This window comes from Pseudophryne corroboree, chromosome 1 (genome assembly GCF_028390025.1).
Source record: "Pseudophryne corroboree isolate aPseCor3 chromosome 1, aPseCor3.hap2, whole genome shotgun sequence".
NCBI classification, from domain to species: domain Eukaryota; kingdom Metazoa; phylum Chordata; class Amphibia; order Anura; family Myobatrachidae; genus Pseudophryne; species Pseudophryne corroboree.
The window spans coordinates 602,042,565-602,064,897 of NC_086444.1; the positions used below are offsets into that span (position 1 = coordinate 602,042,565).

The 22,333-nt window shown below is 48.4% G+C and overlaps 1 protein-coding gene across 2 annotated transcripts in view; it reads right to left on the reverse strand.

Annotated features, from left to right (window-relative positions):
* FAM174C (family with sequence similarity 174 member C) overlaps positions 1–22,333 on the reverse strand; it is a 102,775-nt gene that overhangs the window by 40,188 nt on the left and 40,254 nt on the right. For both annotated transcript variants that reach the window (XM_063914337.1, XM_063914338.1), the window contains exon 2: positions 17,827–17,934. In XM_063914337.1, coding sequence (XP_063770407.1) covers positions 17,827–17,832 — 6 coding nt within the window. In that variant the 5' untranslated portion in view covers positions 17,833–17,934. The remainder of the gene's footprint in view (positions 1–17,826; positions 17,935–22,333) is intronic.

A 22,333-nucleotide genomic window follows, 5' to 3' on the forward strand; every position in this document is an offset into this window, starting at 1 on the left:
GAGGATACCACCCACAAGAGCAGTTGGGGAAAGACCTCGCCCATCTATTCAAATCAACCTATGACCTCTTCTGTAATGTAAAGACACATCCCTGTGTCCAATGGACAATGAGATTACAGTGACCATTGTATTGTGTATGCATGTTGTGTATAAAAAGCCCATTGTTGCCTGGCCGGTCAGAAGACTCTGAACGCTTTCTATCTGACTAGCGGAGGACCGGCCGGGTTGCGCTTGCGAACATTCTCACGTATGTACATTCTCTGTAGCCATTATTCTGTTTAGATTTATCTTGTTAGCCTGTAGTGTATGATTTGTACTGTGTTACCTTTTGGAATAATCCACTGTGGCCTTAGAACCCTGTGGTTGCAACTACAAATCGGTGTTGTGTCTTCACTTTCCGGCAAGGGTCTTAGAGTGTATTTATCTGTATAAGGTGTATAAGTATTGATAAGGTGTACGCACTGCGGGTATTTTATACCGTCAGCGCTACTTAAAGTTTAAGGTATAACATCGTTGTAGTACTTTGCTGTTAAGGGTTTAAAGTGTAATCATATCATTACATTGTATCATTAACAATGTTTAAAGGTTATCAATTGTGTGTGCGCACGCTGTGTGTACTCTGTACACTCAGCGCGGCGTGTGTACGCCAAGTACGTACCACGTGCGTAGCACGTGTATTCAGTCTAGCCGCCATAGCGGCTCCACGGTAATAGTGTATCTAGAGGTATAGCTTTTCGGTCTAAGATAATATCGACATTATCACCATGTAATCCCCTGGTTCCATGGCCCAAAACTATGGAGCGTAATGTCTCCATGTGGAACCATGGTACCCAAATGTATTTGGTTTAACATTTCGAGATTGAGAATTGGCCTAAATGACCCATTTGGCTTCTGAACCAAAAACAGGTTGGAGTAAAACCCCTGTCCCCGTTGTGCCGGGGGTACTGGAATAATTACTCCTGACTAAAGCAATTTCTGAACTGCTTCTTGCAGGGCTCTGGCCTTCGCCCCTATACGAGACGGACTGGTGCAGAAGAACCTTAGAGGAGGCTGCTTCTTGAAGGGGAAAACATAACCCAGAGATACCGCTTCTTGCACCCAAGCATCTGTTGTCGACTATTGCCATATGTGTGCAAACTGAAGTAGTCAGCCCCCTACCCTGGGGTCCCCCAGGTGGAGGCCCGCACCATCAGGCTGATGGTTTCTGTTCTGGTTTGGAAGCTGGCCCTCTGGTGGCCCATTGCTTCTTTGCCTTACCAAACTTATTGTATTGGGGCTGCTTAGCCTCACTCTTCCTTTGGTTTTTTCCTTGCCACCGAAATGTCCATAAACCCGAACCCCCAGGCCTGGGGTTATAATTGGCAGGAAACCAGACCTTCTTGGATTCTGCTTCTGACTCCAGGATATCTGTCAATTCCTTACCAAACAGAATATTCCCAACAAAAGGCAAAGATTCCAGAACCTTTTTAGATTCTGAATCAGCTTTCCATGTACGTAACCAAATTGCTCTGCGATCCGCTACCGTTAAGCTGATGCCTTGGAAGCAATAGTACCCATATCTATTGCTGCTTCTTCTAAGAATACCGCAGCCTGCTTCATGTGAGCTATATGGGATTCCTGCTCCCTAGTGTTTGCCACAAGCCCATTTTCCAGTTCGTCAGTCCATTCAGCTACCGCCTTGGCCATCCAAGCTGAAGCCATGGCTGGCCTTATGACTGCCCCCGACAGAGAAAATATGGTTATCAAAAAACCATCCACTCTTCTGTCTGTGACATCATTTAAGGATGTAGACGGTAAAGGCAATGTAGATTTTCGCACTAATCGAATGACGTGCGTATCTACCTTTGAGGCACTTCTCTTTTTAAACAGTCCCCAGTTGGAAAATTAGAATTTACTTACCGATAATTCTATTTCTCGGAGTCCGTAGTGGATGCTGGGGTTCCTGAAAGGACCATGGGGAATAGCGGCTCCGCAGGAGACAGGGCACAAAAAGTAAAGCTTTTCCAGATCAGGTGGTGTGCACTGGCTCCTCCCCCTATGACCCTCCTCCAGACTCCAGTTAGGTACTGTGCCCGGACGAGCGTACACAATAAGGGAGGATTTTGAATCCCGGGTAAGACTCATACCAGCCACACCAATCACACCGTACAACTTGTGATCTAAACCCAGTTAACAGTATGATAACAGAGGAGCCTCTGAAAGATGGCTCCCTAAACAATAACCCGAATTAGTTAACAATAACTATGTACAAGTATTGCAGATAATCCGCACTTGGGATGGGCGCCCAGCATCCACTACGGACTCCGAGAAATAGAATTATCGGTAAGTAAATTCTTATTTTCTCTATCGTCCTAGTGGATGCTGGGGTTCCTGAAAGGACCATGGGGATTATACCAAAGCTCCCAAACGGGCGGGAGAGTGCGGATGACTCTGCAGCACCGAATGAGAGAACTCCAGGTCCTCTTTTGCCAGGGTATCAAATTTGTAGAATTTTACAAACGTGTTCTCCCCTGACCACGTAGCTGCTCGGCAGAGTTGTAATGCCGAGACCCCTCGGGCAGCCGCCCAAGATGAGCCCACTTTCCTTGTGGAATGGGCCTTAACAGATTTAGGCTGTGGCAGGCCTGCCACAGAATGTGCAAGTTGAATTGTGTTACAAATCCAACGAGCAATCGACTGCTTAGAAGCAGGCGCACCCAACTTGTTGGGTGCATACAGTATAAACAGCGAGTCAGATTTTCTGACTCCAGCCGTCCTTGAAATGTATATTTTTAAAGCTCTGACAACGTCCAACAACTTGGAGTCCTCCAAGTCGCTTGTAGCCGCAGGCACTACAATAGGCTGGTTCAGGTGAAACGCTGATACCACCTTAGGGAGAAAATGCGGACGCGTCCGCAGCTCTGCCCTATCCGAATGGAAAATTAAATAAGGGCTTTTATAAGATAAAGCCGCCAGTTCAGATACTCTCCTGGCGGAAGCCAGGGCCAGTAACATAGTCACTTTCCATGTGAGATATTTCAAATCCACATTTTTTAGTGGTTCAAACCAATGGGATTTGAGGAAATCTAAAACTACATTTAGATCCCACGGTGCCACCGGAGGCACCACAGGAGGCTGTATATGCAGTACTCCTTTGACAAAAGTCTGGACCTCAGGGACTGAGGCCAATTCTTTTTGGAAGAATATTGACAGGGCCGAAATTTGAACCTTAATAGATCCCAATTTGAGACCCATAGACAATCCTGATTGCAGGAAATGTAGGAAACGACCCAGTTGAAATTCCTCCGTCGGAGCACTCCGATCCTCGCACCACGCAACATATTTCCGCCAAATGCGGTGATAATGCTTCGCGGTGACTTCCTTTCTTGCCTTAATCAAGGTAGGAATGACTTCTTCTGGAATGCCTTTTCCTTTTAGGATCTGGCGTTCAACCGCCATGCCGTCAAACGCAGCCGCGGTAAGTCTTGAAAGAGGCAGGGACCCTGTTGAAGCAGGTCCCTTCTCAGAGGTAGAGGCCACGGATCGTCCGTGACCATCTCTTGAAGTTCCGGGTACCAAGACCTTCTTGGCCAATCCGGAGCCACTAGTATCGTTCTTACTCCGCTTTGCCGTATGATTCTCAATACCTTTGGTATGAGAGGCAGAGGAGGAAACACATACACCGACTGGTACACCCAAGGTGTTACCAGCGCGTCCACAGCTATTGCCTGCGGATCTCTTGACCTGGCGCAATACCTGTCCAGTTTTTTGTTGAGGCGAGACGCCATCATGTCCACCATTGGTCTTTCCCAACGGTTTATTAGCATGTGGAAAACTTCTGGATGAAGTCCCCACTTTCCCGGGTGAAGATCGTGTCTGCTGAGGAAGTCTGCTTCCCAGTTGTCCACGCCCGGGATGAACACTGCTGACAGTGCTATCACGTGATTCTCCGCCCAGCGAAGGATCCTGGCAGCTTCTGCCATTGCACTCCTGCTTCTTGTGCCGCCCTGTCTGTTTACATGGGCGACTGCCGTGATGTTGTCCGACTGGATCAACACCGGTCTTCCTTGAAGCAGAGGTTCCGCCTGGCTTAGAGCATTGTAGATTGCTCTTAGTTCCAGAATGTTTATGTGAAGAGACTTTTCCAGGCTCGACCACACTCCCTGGAAGTTTCTTCCTTGTGTGACTGCTCCCCAGCCTCTCAGGCTGGCGTCCGTGGTCACCAGGATCCAAATCCTGTATGCCGAATCTGCGGCCCTCCAATAGATGAGCCCTCTGCAACCACCACAGAAGAGATACCCTTGTCCTTGGAGACAGGGTTATCCGCAGGTGCATCTGAAGATGCGACCCTGACCATTTGTCCAACAGATCCCTTTGGAAAATTCTTGCATGGAATCTGCCGAATGGAATTGCTTCGTAAGAAGCCACCATTTTTCCCAGGACTCTTGTGCATTGATGCACAGACACCTTTCCTGGTTTTAGGAGGTTCCTGACCAGGTCGGATAACTCCTTGGCTTTTTCCTCGGGAAGAAAAACCTTTTTCTGAACCGTGTCCAGAATCATCCCTAGGAACAGCAGACGAGTTGTCGGCATTAATTGGGATTTTGGAATATTCAGAATCCATCCGTGCTGCTTTAGCACCTCTTGAGATAGTGCTAATCCCATCTCTAGCTGTTCTCTGGACCTTGCCCTTATTAGGAGATCGTCCAAGTATGGGATAATTAATACGCCTTTTCTTCGAAGAAGAATCATCATCTCGGCCATTACCTTTGTAAAGACCCGAGGTGCCGTGGACAAACCAAACGGCAGCGTCTGAAACTGATAGTGACAGTTTTGTACAACGAACCTGAGGTACCCCTGGTGTGAGGGGTAAATTGGAACGTGGAGATACGCATCCTTGATGTCCAAGGATACCATAAAGTCCCCTTCTTCCAGGTTCGCTATCACTGCTCTGAGTGACTCCATCTTGAACTTGAACTTCTTTATGTACAGGTTCAAGGACTTCAGATTTAGAATAGGCCTTACCGAGCCATCCGGCTTCGGTACCACAAATAGAGTGGAATAATACCCCTTCCCTTGTTGTAGAAGAGGTACCTTGACTATCACCTGCTGAGAGTACAGCTTGTGAATGGCTTCCAAAACCGTCTCCCTTTCGGAGGGGGACGTTGGTAAAGCAGACTTCAGGAAACGGCGAGGTGGATCTGTCTCTAATTCCAACCTGTACCCCTGAGATATTAACTGCAGGATCCAGGGATCTACCTGCGAGTGAGCCCACTGCGCGCTGTAATTTTTGAGACGACCGCCCACCGTCCCCGAGTCCGCTTGAGAAGCCCCAGCGTCATGCTGAGGCTTTTGTAGAAGCCGGGGAGGGCTTCTGTTCCTGGGAAGGAGCTGCCTGTTGCTGTCTCTTCCCTCGACCTCTGCCTCGTGGCAGATATGAATAGCCCTTTGCTCTCTTATTTTTAAAGGAACGAAAGGGCTGCGGTTGAAAAGTCGGTGCCTTTTTCTGTTGGGGAGTGACTTGAGGTAGAAAGGTGGATTTCCCGGCTGTAGCCGTGGCCACCAAATCTGATAGACCGACTCCAAATAACTCCTCCCCTTTATACGGCAAAACTTCCATATGCCGTTTTGAATCCGCATCGCCTGTCCACTGTCGCGTCCATAAAGCTCTTCTGGCCGAAATGGACATAGCACTTACCCGTGATGCCAGTGTGCAGATATCCCTCAATCAATATTTTCAATCAGGGACTCTGACCAAACTACCCCAGCACTGCACATCCAGGCAGTCGCTATAGCTGGTCGTAGTATAACACCTGCATGTGTGTATATACTTTTTTGGATATTTTCCATCCTCCTATCTGATGGATCTTTAAGTGCGGCCGTCTCAGGAGATGGTAACGCCACTTGTTTAGATAAGCGTGTTAGCGCCTTGTCCACCCTAGGAGGTGTTTCCCAGCGCTCCCTAACCTCTGGCGGGAAAGGGTATAATGCCAATAATTTCTTTGAAATTATCAGCTTTTTATCAGGGGCAACCCACGCTTCATCACACACGTCATTTAATTCTTCTGATTCAGGAAAAACTATAGGTAGTTTTTTCACACCCCACATAATACCCTGTTTAGTGGTACCTGTAGTATCAGCTAAATGTAACGCCTCCTTCATTGCCAAAATCATATAACGTGTGGCCCTACTGGAAAATACGGTTGATTCGTCACCGTCACCACTGGAATCAGTGCCTGTGTCTGGGTCTGTGTCGACCGACTGAGGCAAAGGGCGTTTCACAGCCCCTGACGGTGTTTGAGGCGCCTGGACAGGCACTAATTGATTGTCCGGCCGCCTCATGTCGTCAAACGACTGCTTAAGCGAGTTGACGCTATCCCGTAATTCCACAAATAAAGGCATCCATTCTGGTGTCGACCCCCTAGGAGGTGACATCCCCATATTTGGCAATTGCTCCGCCTCCACACCAATATCGTCCTCATACATGTCGACACACACGTACCGACACACAGCAGACACACAGGGAATGCTCTACACGAAGACAGGACCCACTAGCCCTTTGGGGAGACAGAGGGAGAGTCTGCCAGCACACACCAAAAAAGCGCTATATATGACAGGGATAGCCTTATAATAAGTGCTCCCTTATAGCTGCTTTATATATATCAAAATATTGCCATTAAATTTGCCCCCCCTCTCTGTTTTACCCTGTTTCTGTAGTGCAGTGCAGGGGAGAGACCTGGGAGCCGTCCTGACCAGCGGAGCTGTGAGAGGAAATGGCGCCGTGTGCTGAGGAGATAGGCCCCGCCCCTTTTCCGGCGGGCTCGTCTCCCGCTATTTTGTGAATCCAGGCAGGGGTTAAATATCTCCATATAGCCTCTGGGGGCTATATGTGAGGTATTTTTAGCCTTTTAATAGGTTTTCATTTGCCTCCCAGGGCGCCCCCCCCCAGCGCCCTGCACCCTCAGTGACTGCGTGTGAAGTGTGCTGAGAGGAAAATGGCGCACAGCTGCAGTGCTGTGCGCTACCTTTAGAAGACTGCAGGAGTCTTCAGCCGCCGATTCTGGACCTCTTCTTACTTCAGCATCTGCAAGGGGGCCGGCGGCGCGGCTCCGGTGACCATCCAGGCTGTACCTGTGATCGTCCCTCTGGAGCTGATGTCCAGTAGCCAAGAAGCCAATCCATCCTGCACGCAGGTGAGTTCACTTCTTCTCCCCTCTGTCCCTCGTTGCAGTGATCCTGTTGCCAGCAGGAATCACTGTAAAATAAAAAACCTAAGCTAAACTTTCTCTAAGCAGCTCTTTATGAGAGCCACCTAGAATTGCACCCTTCTCGGCCGGGCACAAAAATCTAACTGGAGTCTGGAGGAGGGTCATAGGGGGAGGAGCCAGTGCACACCACCTGATCTGGAAAAGCTTTACTTTTTGTGCCCTGTCTCCTGCGGAGCCGCTATTCCCCATGGTCCTTTCAGGAACCCCAGCATCCACTAGGACGATAGAGAAAGGATAATAGGAATCCCATTTCTTTGGAATTCTAGATTTTTTATTGGGTGTAGCCCAAGCTTCCTCCATGATTTCCGTCAGCTGCTCTGACCCTGGAAACTCAATCCTAACTGTTTTGGGACGCTTAAACACAGGTGCCTTAGTTTTTTATACCGGCTCTGCTGAATCCTCTAGGGACAGAATAGCCTTCATTGCTCCAATTAATTCAGCTATATCCTCTGAGCGGAAACCGTCTACCTGTTCTTCATATGTTGAAGGAGAGTATATAGAGCTATCATCATCTGATTCACAGGCTACATCCTGTGTAGCCTGTGAATTTGATGATATATTTACCCTTGGTTTATCAGCTTGTTTACTTGGAGAAGCTGTTGGGGCTATACCATAAGAGGGAAGCTGCATGTATGGGTTTATAGTATACCCTACTCCTGAGATTGAGGCTGTAGGGACTACCCGCTCGGCTATACTGGACAAGGTCTGTGCAAACATAGCCCAAGGTGGATCTACCTGCCGTTGAACAGGGATCTGCCTTGCAATTTGCTGAAAAGCAAAACAATTTGTACATAACCCATCATGTGCCAGATCCTGAGAGGATAATCCCACCTTGCAGGATAAACATGTTATGAGTGTTGGTGTTACTGTTATTGTAACCTCGTCACCCTTGCCGCTCTTAGACATGATAATCAGCTTTTCACAGTATATTACACAATTTGTGACTGTAATCACTTTACTATATTTAAAGTGATATCAATCTGACCCCAACCCCAGCTATGCACCAGCATTGAGGCGCAGTAGAAACCACTGACAAACATTTATAAAGTCAGCAATCACACTAGCAGTCAGTCACAAGTTATATATTAGTCATATGAGCATATAATCAACTACAAAATACATATCAAAGTATGTAGGAGTACATATTACTGAATTCTGTTCTATACAGTTAAATAACTTATTCAGACGCATTGCGAAGAAAACCACAGTAATGTACACAGACTCATATGCAATAGGCACTAACTTTAACTATACATACTGATAAAAGTAGATAGAAATTTAGTGCTGTATAACCCGTACTCAGAGTGGGATGCAGGGAAACTTACCCCACTTCCAAGATCGATCAATACGTTAGCGAACGCTGAGTGGATCCAGACGCTACTAGTGTACACTGCCGCTCCGGGAATCTTTAGTGAACACAGACGCACTGTGCATGCAGACGCACCGGTGATACAGACGCCTGTACTGCGACCCGGTCGCCTCGCGGTAGCGCTTAGTGTACAGAGACACAGCGGCCTGTGCTGCGACCGAGACCCCTGGTGGTAGCGTCTGAGACGGAAGTGAGGCAAACAGTTCATGGCGGGAGACCGGCGGAAACTGGTCATGAACTGGGGGAGGGGGGACCAGGAGAGCGTCTAACTCCCCACGCTGACATCAACCCTAGGGATCGCAGCCTCATACTATTCCTGGCACCTTATGATCCCTAAGGCCTAGCGCTGGAGCACCCGTGGTGGCGGCGTGCCAGCTACTGTTTGGTAGTCTTCTCTCAATACAGTGCGGCTGTGTTCGTTATTCCCCTTCTAAGTGGAACCGATGCCTTACCTTCTCCCCGTGCTCCGGCCACAGCCTGGTAACGTCTGCTGGACCTGCTAGTAACATCCGACACAGACGCCCGTTGAGACAGCACTTGTACCGTGGGTAAGCGTCGTTGCGACCCAGCGGAGAGTTGTTGGAGCGACTCTTCCCAATATGCGTGTAAGACGCTGTTAGGAAAGATCACTCAAAAACGTAGTAAGACTATAAAAATAAAGTAAAAAAGCTTAGGGCTGCCAAACAGCAACAGCCCTATGACCATGGTCCGGCTCCTGCCGCACCAAACAAAAACTGATTTGCCTGAGCCAGTGGGCGAGCCCGTTGCATCCAGGGAGGACTGAAAGCTTGTGATCGTTTGGTGCCAATCCGCTGTCGCTCAATCATATCCCATTCTTATCCTGTGGATAACCTGTGGACCCTGCCGGAGAAATACTAGCTGCTTTATTTTTACACTGCAATTTAGATTTCAGTTTGAACACACCCCACCCAAATCTAACTCTCTCTGCACGCGTTATATCTGCCCCTTCCCCTGCAGTGCACATGGTTTTGCCCATTAGCTAACAAAATTTGTTGCTACTGTGATCAGATCTGAATTAGGCCCTTGGAGAGGAAGATGAGCTGGGCAGCAGCATTGAGGATAGATTGGAGTGGAGAGAGATTACAGTAGTCCAATCTAGACATGACCAGTGAGTGGATGAGGACCTTACTAGCATTCAGGGTGAGAAAGGGTCTGATCCTGGAAATATTTTTGAAATGGAAATGGCAGGACTGTGAGATGTGCTGAATGTGTGGTTTGAAGGAGAGGGAGGAATTAAGGATAACTCCAAGACAGCATACTTGAGGGCTAGAGGAGAGATAGTTGTGCCATCCATAGATAGTGAAATTGTGGGAAGTGAGGTTATGCAGAGGGTGGGAAGAAGATTAGCCAAGTCTTAGAAATGTTAAGTTTAAGAAAGCGCTGGGACATCCAAGAACAGATAGCAGAGAAACGAGTGAGGAAAGAGGAGGAGAGGTCATGGGAGGAAAGGTAGATTTGAGTGTCGTCAGCATAGACATTATATTGGAAGTGGAAAGAGCGAATGAGCTCACCTAAAGAGAATGTATAGAGAGAAAAAGGAGAGATCCAAGAACATAACCTTGGGAAACACCTATTGTTAGGGGAAGTGTGGGAGAGTTGGAGTCATGATAGGAGACAGAAGGAGCGGTCAGAGAGGACAGTATCACACAGACCAATGGACTGAAGGATTTGTAGGAGGAAAGGGTGTTCTAGAGTATCAAAAGCAGCAGAGCGATCAAGGAGAATAAGCAGAGAGCAGTGGCCCTTGGATTTGGCAGCATGAAGGTCAATTTTATAAATTACTTCTTTCTGTGGGCTTGATTCAAAGATGGACGGAAGTTCAATGCCACATGAAAAGGAGATTTCTGGTAAGAACTTACCGTTGTTAAATCTCTTTCTGCGAGGTACACTGGATTCCACAGGGAATAACATTGGGGTGTAGAGTTGGATCTTGATCCGAGGCACCAACAGGCTAAAAGCTTTGACTGTTCCCAGGATGCATAGCGCCACCTCCTCTATATCCCCGCCTCCAGGAACTGGAGCTCAGTTTTGTTACCTGCTACTGCATTGGACTGGTTAAGAGATGACAATTAGTAGCCACAGCAAACCACATTCTCACGACAGGAGAAGGTACCAGTGGCTAATGCCATACAAACCCAAAGAAGCTAAGTGCGTCAGAATGGGCACCCTGCGGAATCCAGTATACCTCGTAGAAAGAGATTTAACAATGGTAAGTTCTTACCAGAAATCTCCTTTCTGCTGCGGGGTACACTGGGCTCCACAAGTCTGGACAATGGGGTGTAAAGTAGGATCTTGATCCGAGGCACCAACAGGCTCAAAGCTTTGACCTTTTTCCCAAGATGCATAGCGCCGCCTCCTATATCACCCCGCCTCCCAGCACAGGAGTTTAGTTTAGTTTGTCAGTTGGTGCTGCAGTAAGCAGGCACTTAACAGAGGAGCTGCTCCAAGCAGCCCTGAGAAAAGCTTTTTACGAGGTAACAAATGAAGACTTCAAGGGCAGCAGCGGTGGTAAATGTCTTGTGACATTCTCTGCTGCAGCTCCAGCTCTCCCCAACGGCGCTGTACACTCCCGAGCCCTGTTTGCCGGGTATCTACAGTGGAGGCTCCAGTTTTCTTCATGTTAGACACACACGGCTGGGGCTCTCCAGGATCGCGTGGCCGTGCTTCGGGAGGTGGTAAGTGGGTCCCGCTCGCGGGACCCGGTCTTTATCGCGATCCGGCGCGGTCAGTGGGAGGCGGGCCGCGCGCGCTGCCGGTGGACACTGTGGATACAGGCGATCCCACTAGATCACCAGGGCATGGGCGCAGGTCAGGTTTTCTCTTAAAACCGATTTTAATATCGCCCACAGTACCCGGTGGTTTTGCCAGCAAGGGGGATAAGGCTTAGACCTGAAGCCCCTCCCCCAGCCCCAGGGCGCCATTTCCAGCAAGTGTTCCCGCCCTGGAGCTGCATCTCTGTCTTTTCCTCACTCCCTGTCAGTGTCTGCGGCGCCATTACTCCTCAGCTCACTGTTCCTGGGACTGCTTGGGCAAATCCTCCTATGTAAAGCCGCCTGGTTGTCAGCGCTGTGCCTTTACATGACACTTAAGTATTCTACCTGCTTTTTTAGTCAGTGTTAGTAAGAAAGAGTGCATTTAGTCAGGGGTTTATAGTACAATTACCCTGTGATATAACACTACACAGTAAGAAACTGGATGTATATCTATTGACTATATAGCTGTGTAAGCTAGTCCAGTGCAGTATTATTGTCTGTAATAACCTCTGCATTGTACAAACTGTGACTATTTGTGTGTGCATTGATAGCCGAGTAGTGTCCATCCCGTGTCTTTCACTCAACTTGCTATCCCTATATTCTATAACCTGAGGGGGCTTGTTGCGTCAGGTGTTATTTAATATAGAATTTTCACAAAGATATACTGTATTACGTATTTTTCTCTGTGATTTAGTCACCATATCTCTCCTTTATCTCTGCTGGTGCTGACTACACTGTGCAGGGGTTTGGGTTTAGGGATATAGTGCTGCTAATAATTGTACTGTGTTACTTCATACTGCAAGTTATATCTTGTCTGCTTCTGAGGGTAACGGTTCTGGGGCGGAACACACTGCTGGTGTTGCTGAAGCCACAGGCACATATGGGGAGAATATAGCAGCTGTGGGCTCTGATTCTGGGGGCTCCTTGCCCCCCAGTGGGACTGTGGCAACGGAGGCACATACTGACCCTCCATGGGCCACTTTTTCCACGCTTCTGCATACGCTAGTTCATAAACTAACACCCCCTATGGGACCCCCAATGCTGGTATAACCGTATGTGGTCCCTGCAGCTAACCCGCCGTGGGCAGACGATTTATCTGCTCAATTAAATTAGTTGAACCAGTCCCTGACTACTAAAAAGTCTGACCAACGCTCGCCTAAGTCCAAGAGGTCCTCTAAGCGAGCGCTCATCTCCTCACAATCCATTGCTGTCACTGACATCTCGTCTGATGAAGACAGCACATAAACTGACCCCACAGGTTCTGACTCCGATACGGCTGATGGGGAGGGTAGTTCACATGTGGATGTTCCTGATCTTTTGGAGGCTATTAAGTTAATTCTGCAGATTATGGATGATCCCGAGCCATCCGTTCCTCCTAAGAAACCAGATAGGTTCAAGCGTCAGAAGGTGATTAAACAAGTTTTACCTCACTCTGACCACCTAGTGGATATACGTCAGGAACCCTGGTAAAGCCCGGGTACGAAGTTTGTGCCTCAAAAGAAGATGCTGGCTCGCTATCCCCTAGCGCCAGAGCTGTCTAAGAATTGGGAAACGCCTCCTCCAGTAGACTCACATGTGGCTAGGATGGTGGTTTCCTCAGCTCTACCTGTCACTACCGTCACGTCTCTAAAAGAGCCTACGGATAAACGTGTCGAGGGTTGTCTAAAAGCGATTTACACCCTCACGGGTGCTGCACAAAGGCCCACTATTGCAGCTACATGGGCTGCAGAGGCTATTGAAGCATGGGCCTTGGAGTTAGAAGCTGAAATCTCCTCTGACCATGCTAGACAATGCTTGTCATATATTGTCACAGCTTCTCGCTATATTAAAGAGGCGGCTTCTGATGCCGGTATCCTAACAGCCAAGGCCTCTACTACGTCAGTCCTGGCTCGCAGGATATTGTGGCTGAGATCCTGGTTTGTGGATCTGGACTCTAGAAAAACCCTGGAGGTACTCCCTTTCAAGGGGGATATTCTGTTTGGGGAGGACTTAAATAAGATAGTGGCTGACTTGGCTACTGCCAAAACTGCCCGTCTGCCTAATACAGCTCCTTCTGTGTCGAAGGCCAAAGGCCCGTCCTTTCGCCCCTTTCGTCCTTCAGGTAAAGCAAAAAGGTCAGGCGTACCATAAGCAGGCCCGCACTTCCAAACCTGGTAAGCCGAAGCCCAAAAGAGCCTGGGCTGCCCGTCAGCCAGCAGCCAGGACCGATTAGCCTGCCGCATGACGGTGCGGGCTTCCCGCTGGGGGATCCCAGGGTGGGGGGCCGGCTTCTAGGGTATACCCAGGAATGGTTGAAGACCATGGTTGGAAGTCGTCACTCGAGATTACGTCATAGCCTTCAAAAACCGACCCCCTCATCGATTTTGCCAGACAGACGTCCAGTCGGACCAGACAAAGGCAAACACTCTGCATTCGGTGGTACAGACCCTCCTGGATACAGGAGTCGTAGTACAGGTGCCTCTTGCTCAGAGGGGCCAGGGGTACTATTCTCCGCTGTTTCTAGTCCCGAAACCGAATGGGTCCTCCCGGCCCATTCTCAACCTCTAGGCACTAAACAAGTTTGTGAAGGTTTCCAAGTTCCGTATGGAAACCTTTCGCTCTATAGTTCTGGCCTTGGAACCTGGGGACTACATGGTCTCCCTGGACATACAGGATGCTTACCTGCATATTCCTATAGCAGTGTCACATCAACAATACCTGAGGTTCGCTATTGGTAACCTCCATTACCAGTTTCGGGCGTTACCTTTTGGTTTAACAACGGCTCCGCGAGTCTTCACCAAAGTTATGGCGGTGATGACGGTGGTACTCCGCCGTCAAGGGGTCAGGATACTGCCGTATCTGGACGACTTGTTAATCCTGGCAAATTCCCCAGATCTTCTCCTGCGTCATCTAGATACGACGGTCCGGTTTCTACAAGCCCACGGGTGGCTCATCAACTGGAAGAAATCCTCCCTGGTCCCTGCTCAGAGCATGGTGCATCTGGGAGCGCTGTTGGACACTCACAACCAGAGGTTGTTCTTGTCTCAGGAGAAAGTCCTGAAACTTCAGGACAGGATTCGTTGCTTCCTTTCTCGTCCGCAAGTGTCGATACATTCGGCAATGCAGGTGCTGGGCCTCATGGTATCAGCATTCGACATGGTGGAGTATGCTCAATTCCATTCTCGCCCCCTCCAGAAGCCGATTCTAGCCAAGTGGGACGGCCTGCCTCCCCGGATCAGGTCTCAAATGATCTCTTTGACTCCAGAGGTCCATCTGTCACTGCTCTGGTGGCTCCAGGACCGACAATTGTGCAGGGGCCGTCCCTTCTGGATATCCAACTGGGTCCTGTTGACGACAGATGCCAGTCTAAGAGGTTGGGGCGCGGTGCTGGAGCAGCACTCCTTGCAGGGTCGGTGGACCAAGGAGGAATCTCTCCTCTCGATCAACATTCTGGAATTGCGGGCGGTCTTCAAAGCGTTGAACCTAGCCCAGCATTTGATTCAGAACCGTCCTGTTCAAGTACAGTCGGACAACGCCACCACTGTGGCTTACATAAATCATCAAGGCGGCACTTGAAGCCGTTTGGCAATGAAGGAAGCCTCACGGATTCTACGTTGGGCAGAACGCCATCTACCGGCAATATTCATTCCGGGAGTCCTGAATTGGGAAGCGGACTCTCTCAGTCATCAGGACGTGCATGCCGGCGAGTGGGGCCTCCATCCAGAAGTGTTTCAACTCCTCATGGAAAGGTGGGGTCCTCCAGATGTGGATCTGATGGCGTCTCGACACAATCACAAGGTTCCGGTCTTCGGAGCAAGGACAAGGGATACTCGAGCAGCATTTCGTGGATGCGCTGGCAGTGCCGTGGAGGTTTCGGCTGCCGTACGTGTTCCCTCCGGTGTCACTCCTGCCCAGGGTAATTCGGAAGTTCAAGCAAGAAAAAGGAAATCTGCTTCTCATAGCTCCGGCGTGGCCCAGACGGCACTGGTTCTCAGACCTGCAAGGCCTATCGTCAGAGCGTCCATTTCTACTTCCACAACGCCCAGACCTCCTCGTTCAGGGCCCCTGTGTCTACCAGGACCTAGCCCGGCTGTCTTTGATGGCGTGGCTCTTGAAGCTTCCGTCTTAAGAGCTAAGGGTTTTTCTGAAGAGGTCATTAAAACTATGTTGCGGGCCCGGAAACCGGCCTCTGCTCGGATTTACCATCGGGTCTGGCATTCCTACTTTGTTTGGTGCGCATCTAACCATTATGACGCTTCCAAGTTTAGTACAGCCAAACTTTTGGCTTTTCTACAACAGGGCCTAGATTTAGGCCTGCGTCTGGCCTCCCTCAAGGTTCATATTTCTGCCTTGTCGGTTTGGTTTCAGAGAAAAATTGCGACTTTACCTGATGTTCATACTTTCACTCAGGGTGTGTTGCGTATCCAACCTCCCTATGTCCCGCCTGTGGCTCCTTGGGACTTGTCGGTGGTTTTGGAGGCGTTACAAGAGTCTCCATTTGAATCTCTTGGTTCAGCTGACCTTAAGTGGCTTTCCCTTAAGGTGGTGTTTCTGTTGGTTATTGCCTCTGCTAGAAGAGTTGCGGATTTGGGTGCCTGGTCTTGTAGTTCCCCATATCTGATTTTTCACCGTGACCAAGCGGTTCTTAGGACTCGTCCCGGATATTTGCCTAAGGTGGTTTCTTCGTTCCACCTTAATCAGGAGATTGTGGTTCCAGCTTTTGTCTCTCCTGATTTGTCTCCCAAAGAGCGGTCTTTGGATGTGGTACGGGCTCTCCGTATCTATGTGAAGAGAACTGCTTCTATTCGAAAGTCTGATTCTCTTTGTTGTGTTTGGATTTCACAAACGTGGCTGGCCTGCTCACAAGCAGACCCTGGCCAGGTGGATCAGAATGGCGATTGCGCATGCTTATGTGAAGGCTGGTCTGTCAGCTCCTGTTCACATTACGGCCCATTCTACTCGGTCTGTTGGACCTTCTTGGGTGGCCCAACGTGGTGCGACCCTTGATCAATTGTGCAAGGCGGCTACGTGGCCCTCCGGGAACACGTTCATAAGGTTCTATGCCTTCGATACTGCCGCTTCCCAGGATGCTTCCTTTGGATGCCGGGTTCTTGTGCCCGCTACAGTGCGTCCCCTCCCATAAGGAACTGCTTTAGGACATCCCCATTGTCCAGACTTGTGGAGCCCAGTGTACCCCGCAGCAGAAAACTAGTTTTATGGTAAGAACTTACCCTTGTTAAAACTCTTTCTGCGAGGTAGACTGGGCTCCACAAGGCGCCCACCCTAACGCACTTAACTTCTTTGGGTTGATATGGCATTAGCCGCTGACACTTCTCTTGTCGTGAGAGTGTGGTGTATGTGGCTACTAACCGTTGTCGTCTCTTTTCCTGCTACTGCATTGGGCTGGTTAACTAAACTGAGCTCCTGTGCTGGGAGGCGGGGTGATATAGGAGGCGGCGCTATGCATCTTGGGAAGAAGGTCAAAGCTTTGAGCCTGTTGGTGCCTCGGATCAAGATCCTACTCTACACCCCATTGTCCAGACTTGTGGAGCCCAGTGTACCTCGCAGAAAGAGTTTTAACAAAGGTAAGTTCTTACCATAAAACTCGTTTTTCTGCAGCGGGGTACACTGGTATTCCACAGGGAATAACATTGGGGATGTCCTAAAGCAGTTCCTCATGGGAGGGGACGCACAGTAGCGGGCACAAGAACCCGACGTCCAAAGGAGGCATCCTGGGAGGCGGAAGTTCTTTTCAGGGCTGCACTACTGTTAGCTGCCTGCACTGCAGGCACCAACTTACAAACTGAGCTCCAGTGCCTGGAGGTGGGGATATAGAAGAGGCGCTATGCAACAGTCAAAGCTTTTAGCATTTTGGTGCCTCGGATCAAGATCCAACTCTACACCCCGATGTTATTCCCTGTGGAATACCAGTGTACCCCGCTGCAGTAAGTAGCATTGAATTTCCGTTTAATCTCTAGGTAGGGCATGCAGGAGAAGTCTCAGTAGAAGAGACTCCTCCTGCATGTAGCTATGATCCCAGCACTGTGACAGACGTCGCAAGCTGGGATTCAATGTTGCAATGTTCCCCACAGATGGCCAGCTGAGTAAGCCTCAGTTTGCGCAGCTGGCCAACGGAAGAGGGGGCATGCGAGGCTAAGAAGTTTGCAGACCCCTGGCTCTCCCCTCCCAGTAGACAGGGGCAACAAGCCCACGTTTTCTGGAACGCAAGTATGAAGTATAAGTTCAGTACATTGGAGAAATTAGTAAGCAAAAATACCAAATTTTACCATCTGCTTTAACCATGCCTTGAAAACAATCTGGTCTCAGCATTATTTATGCCTGTATCACGCAGCTGTTTTACATGTTAACATTAACTGCCTACTCAATGTTCAGCAGTTACGCTAAAAGTCCTCCTCAAACAATTCAATCTGCATCCTACAAAAACATATACACAAACCTCCATGTTTTACTTCAGGCTCTTTGGTCTTGTTGCAGTGCTCCAGGGTTTTCCTTTGGGCGCAATGGTGTCACAGCAAGTATACGGTCTTGTACTTCCACTGACTGACTGTTAGAAATAAAAGTCAAATGAATAACAAACGCAAGTTCTTCAAAGAGAGCAACTAAACATCTTCCCATAAGAGTTATACTATGTTGAACGTTCTCACTATGAGGGAGATATAATAAGCCAAGAGGAGAGAGATAAAGTACCAGCTAATCAGCTCCTAACTGCCATGTTACAGGCTGTGGGGCAAATGTATTAACCTGGAGAAGGCATAAGTGATAAACGCACCAGCCAATCAGCTCCTGATAATTGACATATTGGAGCTGATTGGCTGGTGCATTTATCACTGGTTTATCACTTCCTTATGCCTTCTTTATGTTAATACATCTGCCCCAATAGTGTTTGAAAAATGAGTAAGGAGCTGATTGGTTGGTACGCTCTCTCTCCAAGGCTTAGTACATCTGCCCCCATTACTTAAAGTCTACTCTCATTAAAAAAAAAAAACAAGCAAAAGGTTACAAATTTACAAAATAAAAACAAACAGTGGTTCCCACACTTTTTTTAAATCACGGCACCCTAGAGTATCTTTTTTTCTCTCCTTTAATTAAATTATTTTATATTAAATGAAAGTAAATTATGTTTATATAATCCTTAGGTTCAATTTTGTGGTGAGGGATTTGGTTCTGTTTGTGCACATATTTTATAACTGGCAGCCACCAGCACTGGTTTTGCCTATTAAGTTGACCATAAATAATTTTAAAATTAGTCCTGGACCACCAATCCATTGCACCCCTGGAAATGTCCTGAGGTACCCCAGGGTGTCTAGACACACAGGGGTATATTTAATTACAGTTGAAACTGCCGTCTTGTCCTAAAGACAACAGTTCTTGACTTTTTATGGTCGGAAGGGGTTCCAACCTATTCAATATCCCCCTCAGCTTTCCGACAAATCAGGATATTAGACTTGTTGGAAAGCATGTGGATCGGGGGAATAGCCGCAGATCCGCGTGCTTCTGTCGGAAACGGGACCAAATTCAACAGGTTTTGGTCCCGTTTCTGACAATCTCAATCCAACTTTAAAAAAAGTCGGATTTCAGTGAGGAGACGGGGGGAGCGGTGTGGCAGGCTATGAGGCAGCAGGGAAGGCAGGTACCTTATGACCGGCGTCCACCCAGCCAAGCACCTCTCGGCTGGCACTGGGCTACACTGCTGAGTGCCATGATGTGCGGCGCCCTCCAGCAGCTCCCTGTAATCTCACACACGGGGAGCTGCTGACAGCAGCTGCACGGATGCCGGATTTGGCCACTCAATTGAATAGGGCTTGTCCGATCCATTCCAACAAATGTATGGCGGAATGGATAAGACTTTAATTGAATATACCCCACAGTTTGAGACCACTGCCCTAAAATAAAATAAAAAAATAGGTCAGGTGGGTAATTGTGACCACAATACGCTTACATTCCAGGTAATAGTTTGTAGAGTGCAGCTTGGAAACAAATACGTTTAAGTTTGGGGCCAGGGGCGTGTTGTCTGTTACACTAATATTTAATTGGCACTAGAATGAATGTTTAATCTAGCTGTGATGCGCATTGAGTACACTTTGTAAATACTTTCTTTTTCAGACTCTGTGGAACTCCTGATGCTGCGTTTTGCTTTCAACAGGATCGCCATGTTAAAATTCAGGGTTAAAAGCCCTAGAGAAGTGGAGGCTTACCAAAATTGCTGCTTAGTAAATTAATCTCAAGGACTGGAAAGTTGAGACACACAACAGACCTTCTGGGGGTGTCAACTTTTCCCCATCTCTACTGAGCTAACCAACACGGAGCCCATGCTGTCATAAACACATTCAGCGCTGGCAACCTCAGAGGTTTTACTTATAACTTAATATTTCTATTAGCCCTTTCATACCATCACAGCACAATCATAGTACAAAACATCATATCCCATTTCAAAAATCATCAGTGCGGACAACACACTGAACAGAAGTGCCCGCTAAGAACGTGCATGGGTAGTGTTAAAGCCCTCAAAACTTTCAGTAATGTCCACGTTAGTAAAACTATAACCTTTTAGGCAATTTTTCTAATACCTTCCATGTCACAGGCTGTGTTTGAAAAAATAGGATTTTAGTACCTACCGGTAAATCCTTTTCTCCTAGTCCGTAGAGGATGCTGGGGACTCCAAAAGGACCATGGGGTATGGACGGATCCGCAGGAGCTTGGGCACACTATAAAGACTTAAACTGGGTGTAAACTGGCTCCTCCCTCTATGCCCCTCCTCCAGACCTCCGTTAGAAAACTGTGCCCAGGAGAGATGGACATTTCGCGAAAAGAATTTATAAGTTAAACACAGTGAGTGTTACCCCAGCTCACACCATGAACATACCGCAAGACATGGCCTTCAACAGAATACCAGCCCACGATATGAAAACCATACAGCCATAGGCTGAGAGAATATGTAACACAACCCGTGTGTCAACCCAACCACTAATAAGAAAGCACATGCCAAGACATGAACAACGTCAGTAATAGCGTGAAAGATAAAAAATACCACAAAGTGTCACCAAAACCAATACTGTAGACATAGTACGCACTGGGACGGGCGCCCAGCATCCTCTACGGACTAGGAGAAAATAAGATTTTACTTACCGGTAAATCTATTTCTCGTAGTCCGTAGTGGATGCTGGGGACTCCGTAAGGACCATGGGGAATAGACGGGCTCCGCAGGAGACAGGGCACTTTAAGAAAGAATTTGGATTCTGGTGTGTTCTGGCTCCTCCCTCTGTGTCCCTCCTCCAGACCTCAGTTAGAGAAACTGCCCGGAAGAGCTGACAGTACAAGGAAAGGATTTTGGAATCCAGGGCAAGACTCATACCAGTCACACCGTATCACTCGTGATAAATTTACCCAGTTAACAGTATGAACAACAACGGAGCATCAGATCAACCCTGATGCAACCAAACATAACCCTTATTTAAGCAATAACTATATACAAGCATTGCAGAAGAAGTTCGCACTTGGGACGGGCGCCCAGCATCCATTACGGACTACGAGAAATAGATTTACCGGTAAGTAAAATCTTATTTTCTCTAACGTCCTAGTGGATGCTGGGGACTCCGTAAGGACCATGGGGATTATACCAAAGCTCCCAAACGGGCGGGAGAGTGCGGATGACTCTGCAGCACCGAATGAACAAACACAAGGTCCTCCTCAGCCAGGGTATCAAACTTGTAAAACTTTGCAAAAGTGTTCGAACCTGACCAAGTAGCTGCTCGGCAAAGCTGTAATGCCGAGACCCCTCGGGCAGCCGCCCAAGAAGAGCCCACCTTCCTTGTGGAGTGGGCTTTTACTGATTTTGGAAGCGGTAATCCAGCCGCAGAATGAGCCTGCTGAATCGTGTTACAGATCCAGCAAGCAATAGTTTGCTTTGAAGCGGGAGCACCCAGCTTGTTGGGTGCCTACAGGATAAACAGCGACTCAGTTTTCCTGACTCTAGCCGTTCTGGCTACATAAACCTTCAAAGCCCTGACCACATCTAGTAACTCGGAATCCTCCAAGTCACGAGTAGCCACAGGCACCACAATAGGTTGGTTCATATGAAAAGATGACACCACTTTTGGCAGAAATTGTGGACGGGTCCGAAATTCTGCCCTGTCCATATGGAAAAACCAGATAGGAGCTTTAATGCAAAAAAGCCGCTAATTTGACACACGCCTAGCTGAAGCGAAGGCCAATAGCATGACCACCTTCCACGTGAGAAATTTTAACTCCACGATTTTGAGTGGCTCAAAAATAAGATTTTACTCACCGGTAAATCTATTTCTCGTAGTCCGTAGTGGATGCTGGGAACTCCGAAAGGACCATGGGGAATAGCGGCTCCGCAGGAGACTGGGCACAACTAAAGAAAGCTTTTAGGTCACCTGGTGTGCACTGGCTCCTCCCACTATGACCCTCCTCCAAGCCTCAGTTAGGACACTGTGCCCGGACGAGCTGACATAATAAGGAAGGATTTTGAATCCCGGGTAAGACTCTTACCAGCCACACCAATCACACCGTATAACTCGTGATACCATACCCAGTTTAACAGTATGAAAACAACTGAGCCTCTCAACAGATGGCTCAACAATAACTATATACAAGTATTGCAGACAATCCGCACTTGGGACGGGCGCCCAGCATCCACTACGGACTACGAGAAATAGATTTACTTGTGAGTAAAATCTTATTTTCTCTGACGTCCTAGTGGATGCTGGGAACTCCGAAAGGACCATGGGGATTATACCAAAGCTCCCAAACGGGCGGGAGAGTGCGGATGACTCTGCAGCACCGAATGAGAGAACTCAAGGTCCTCCTCAGCCAGGGTATCAAATTTGTAGAATTTTGCAAACGTGTTTGCCCCTGACCAAGTAGCAGCTCGGCAAAGTTGTAAAGCCGAGACCCCTCGGGCAGCCGCCCAAGATGAGCCC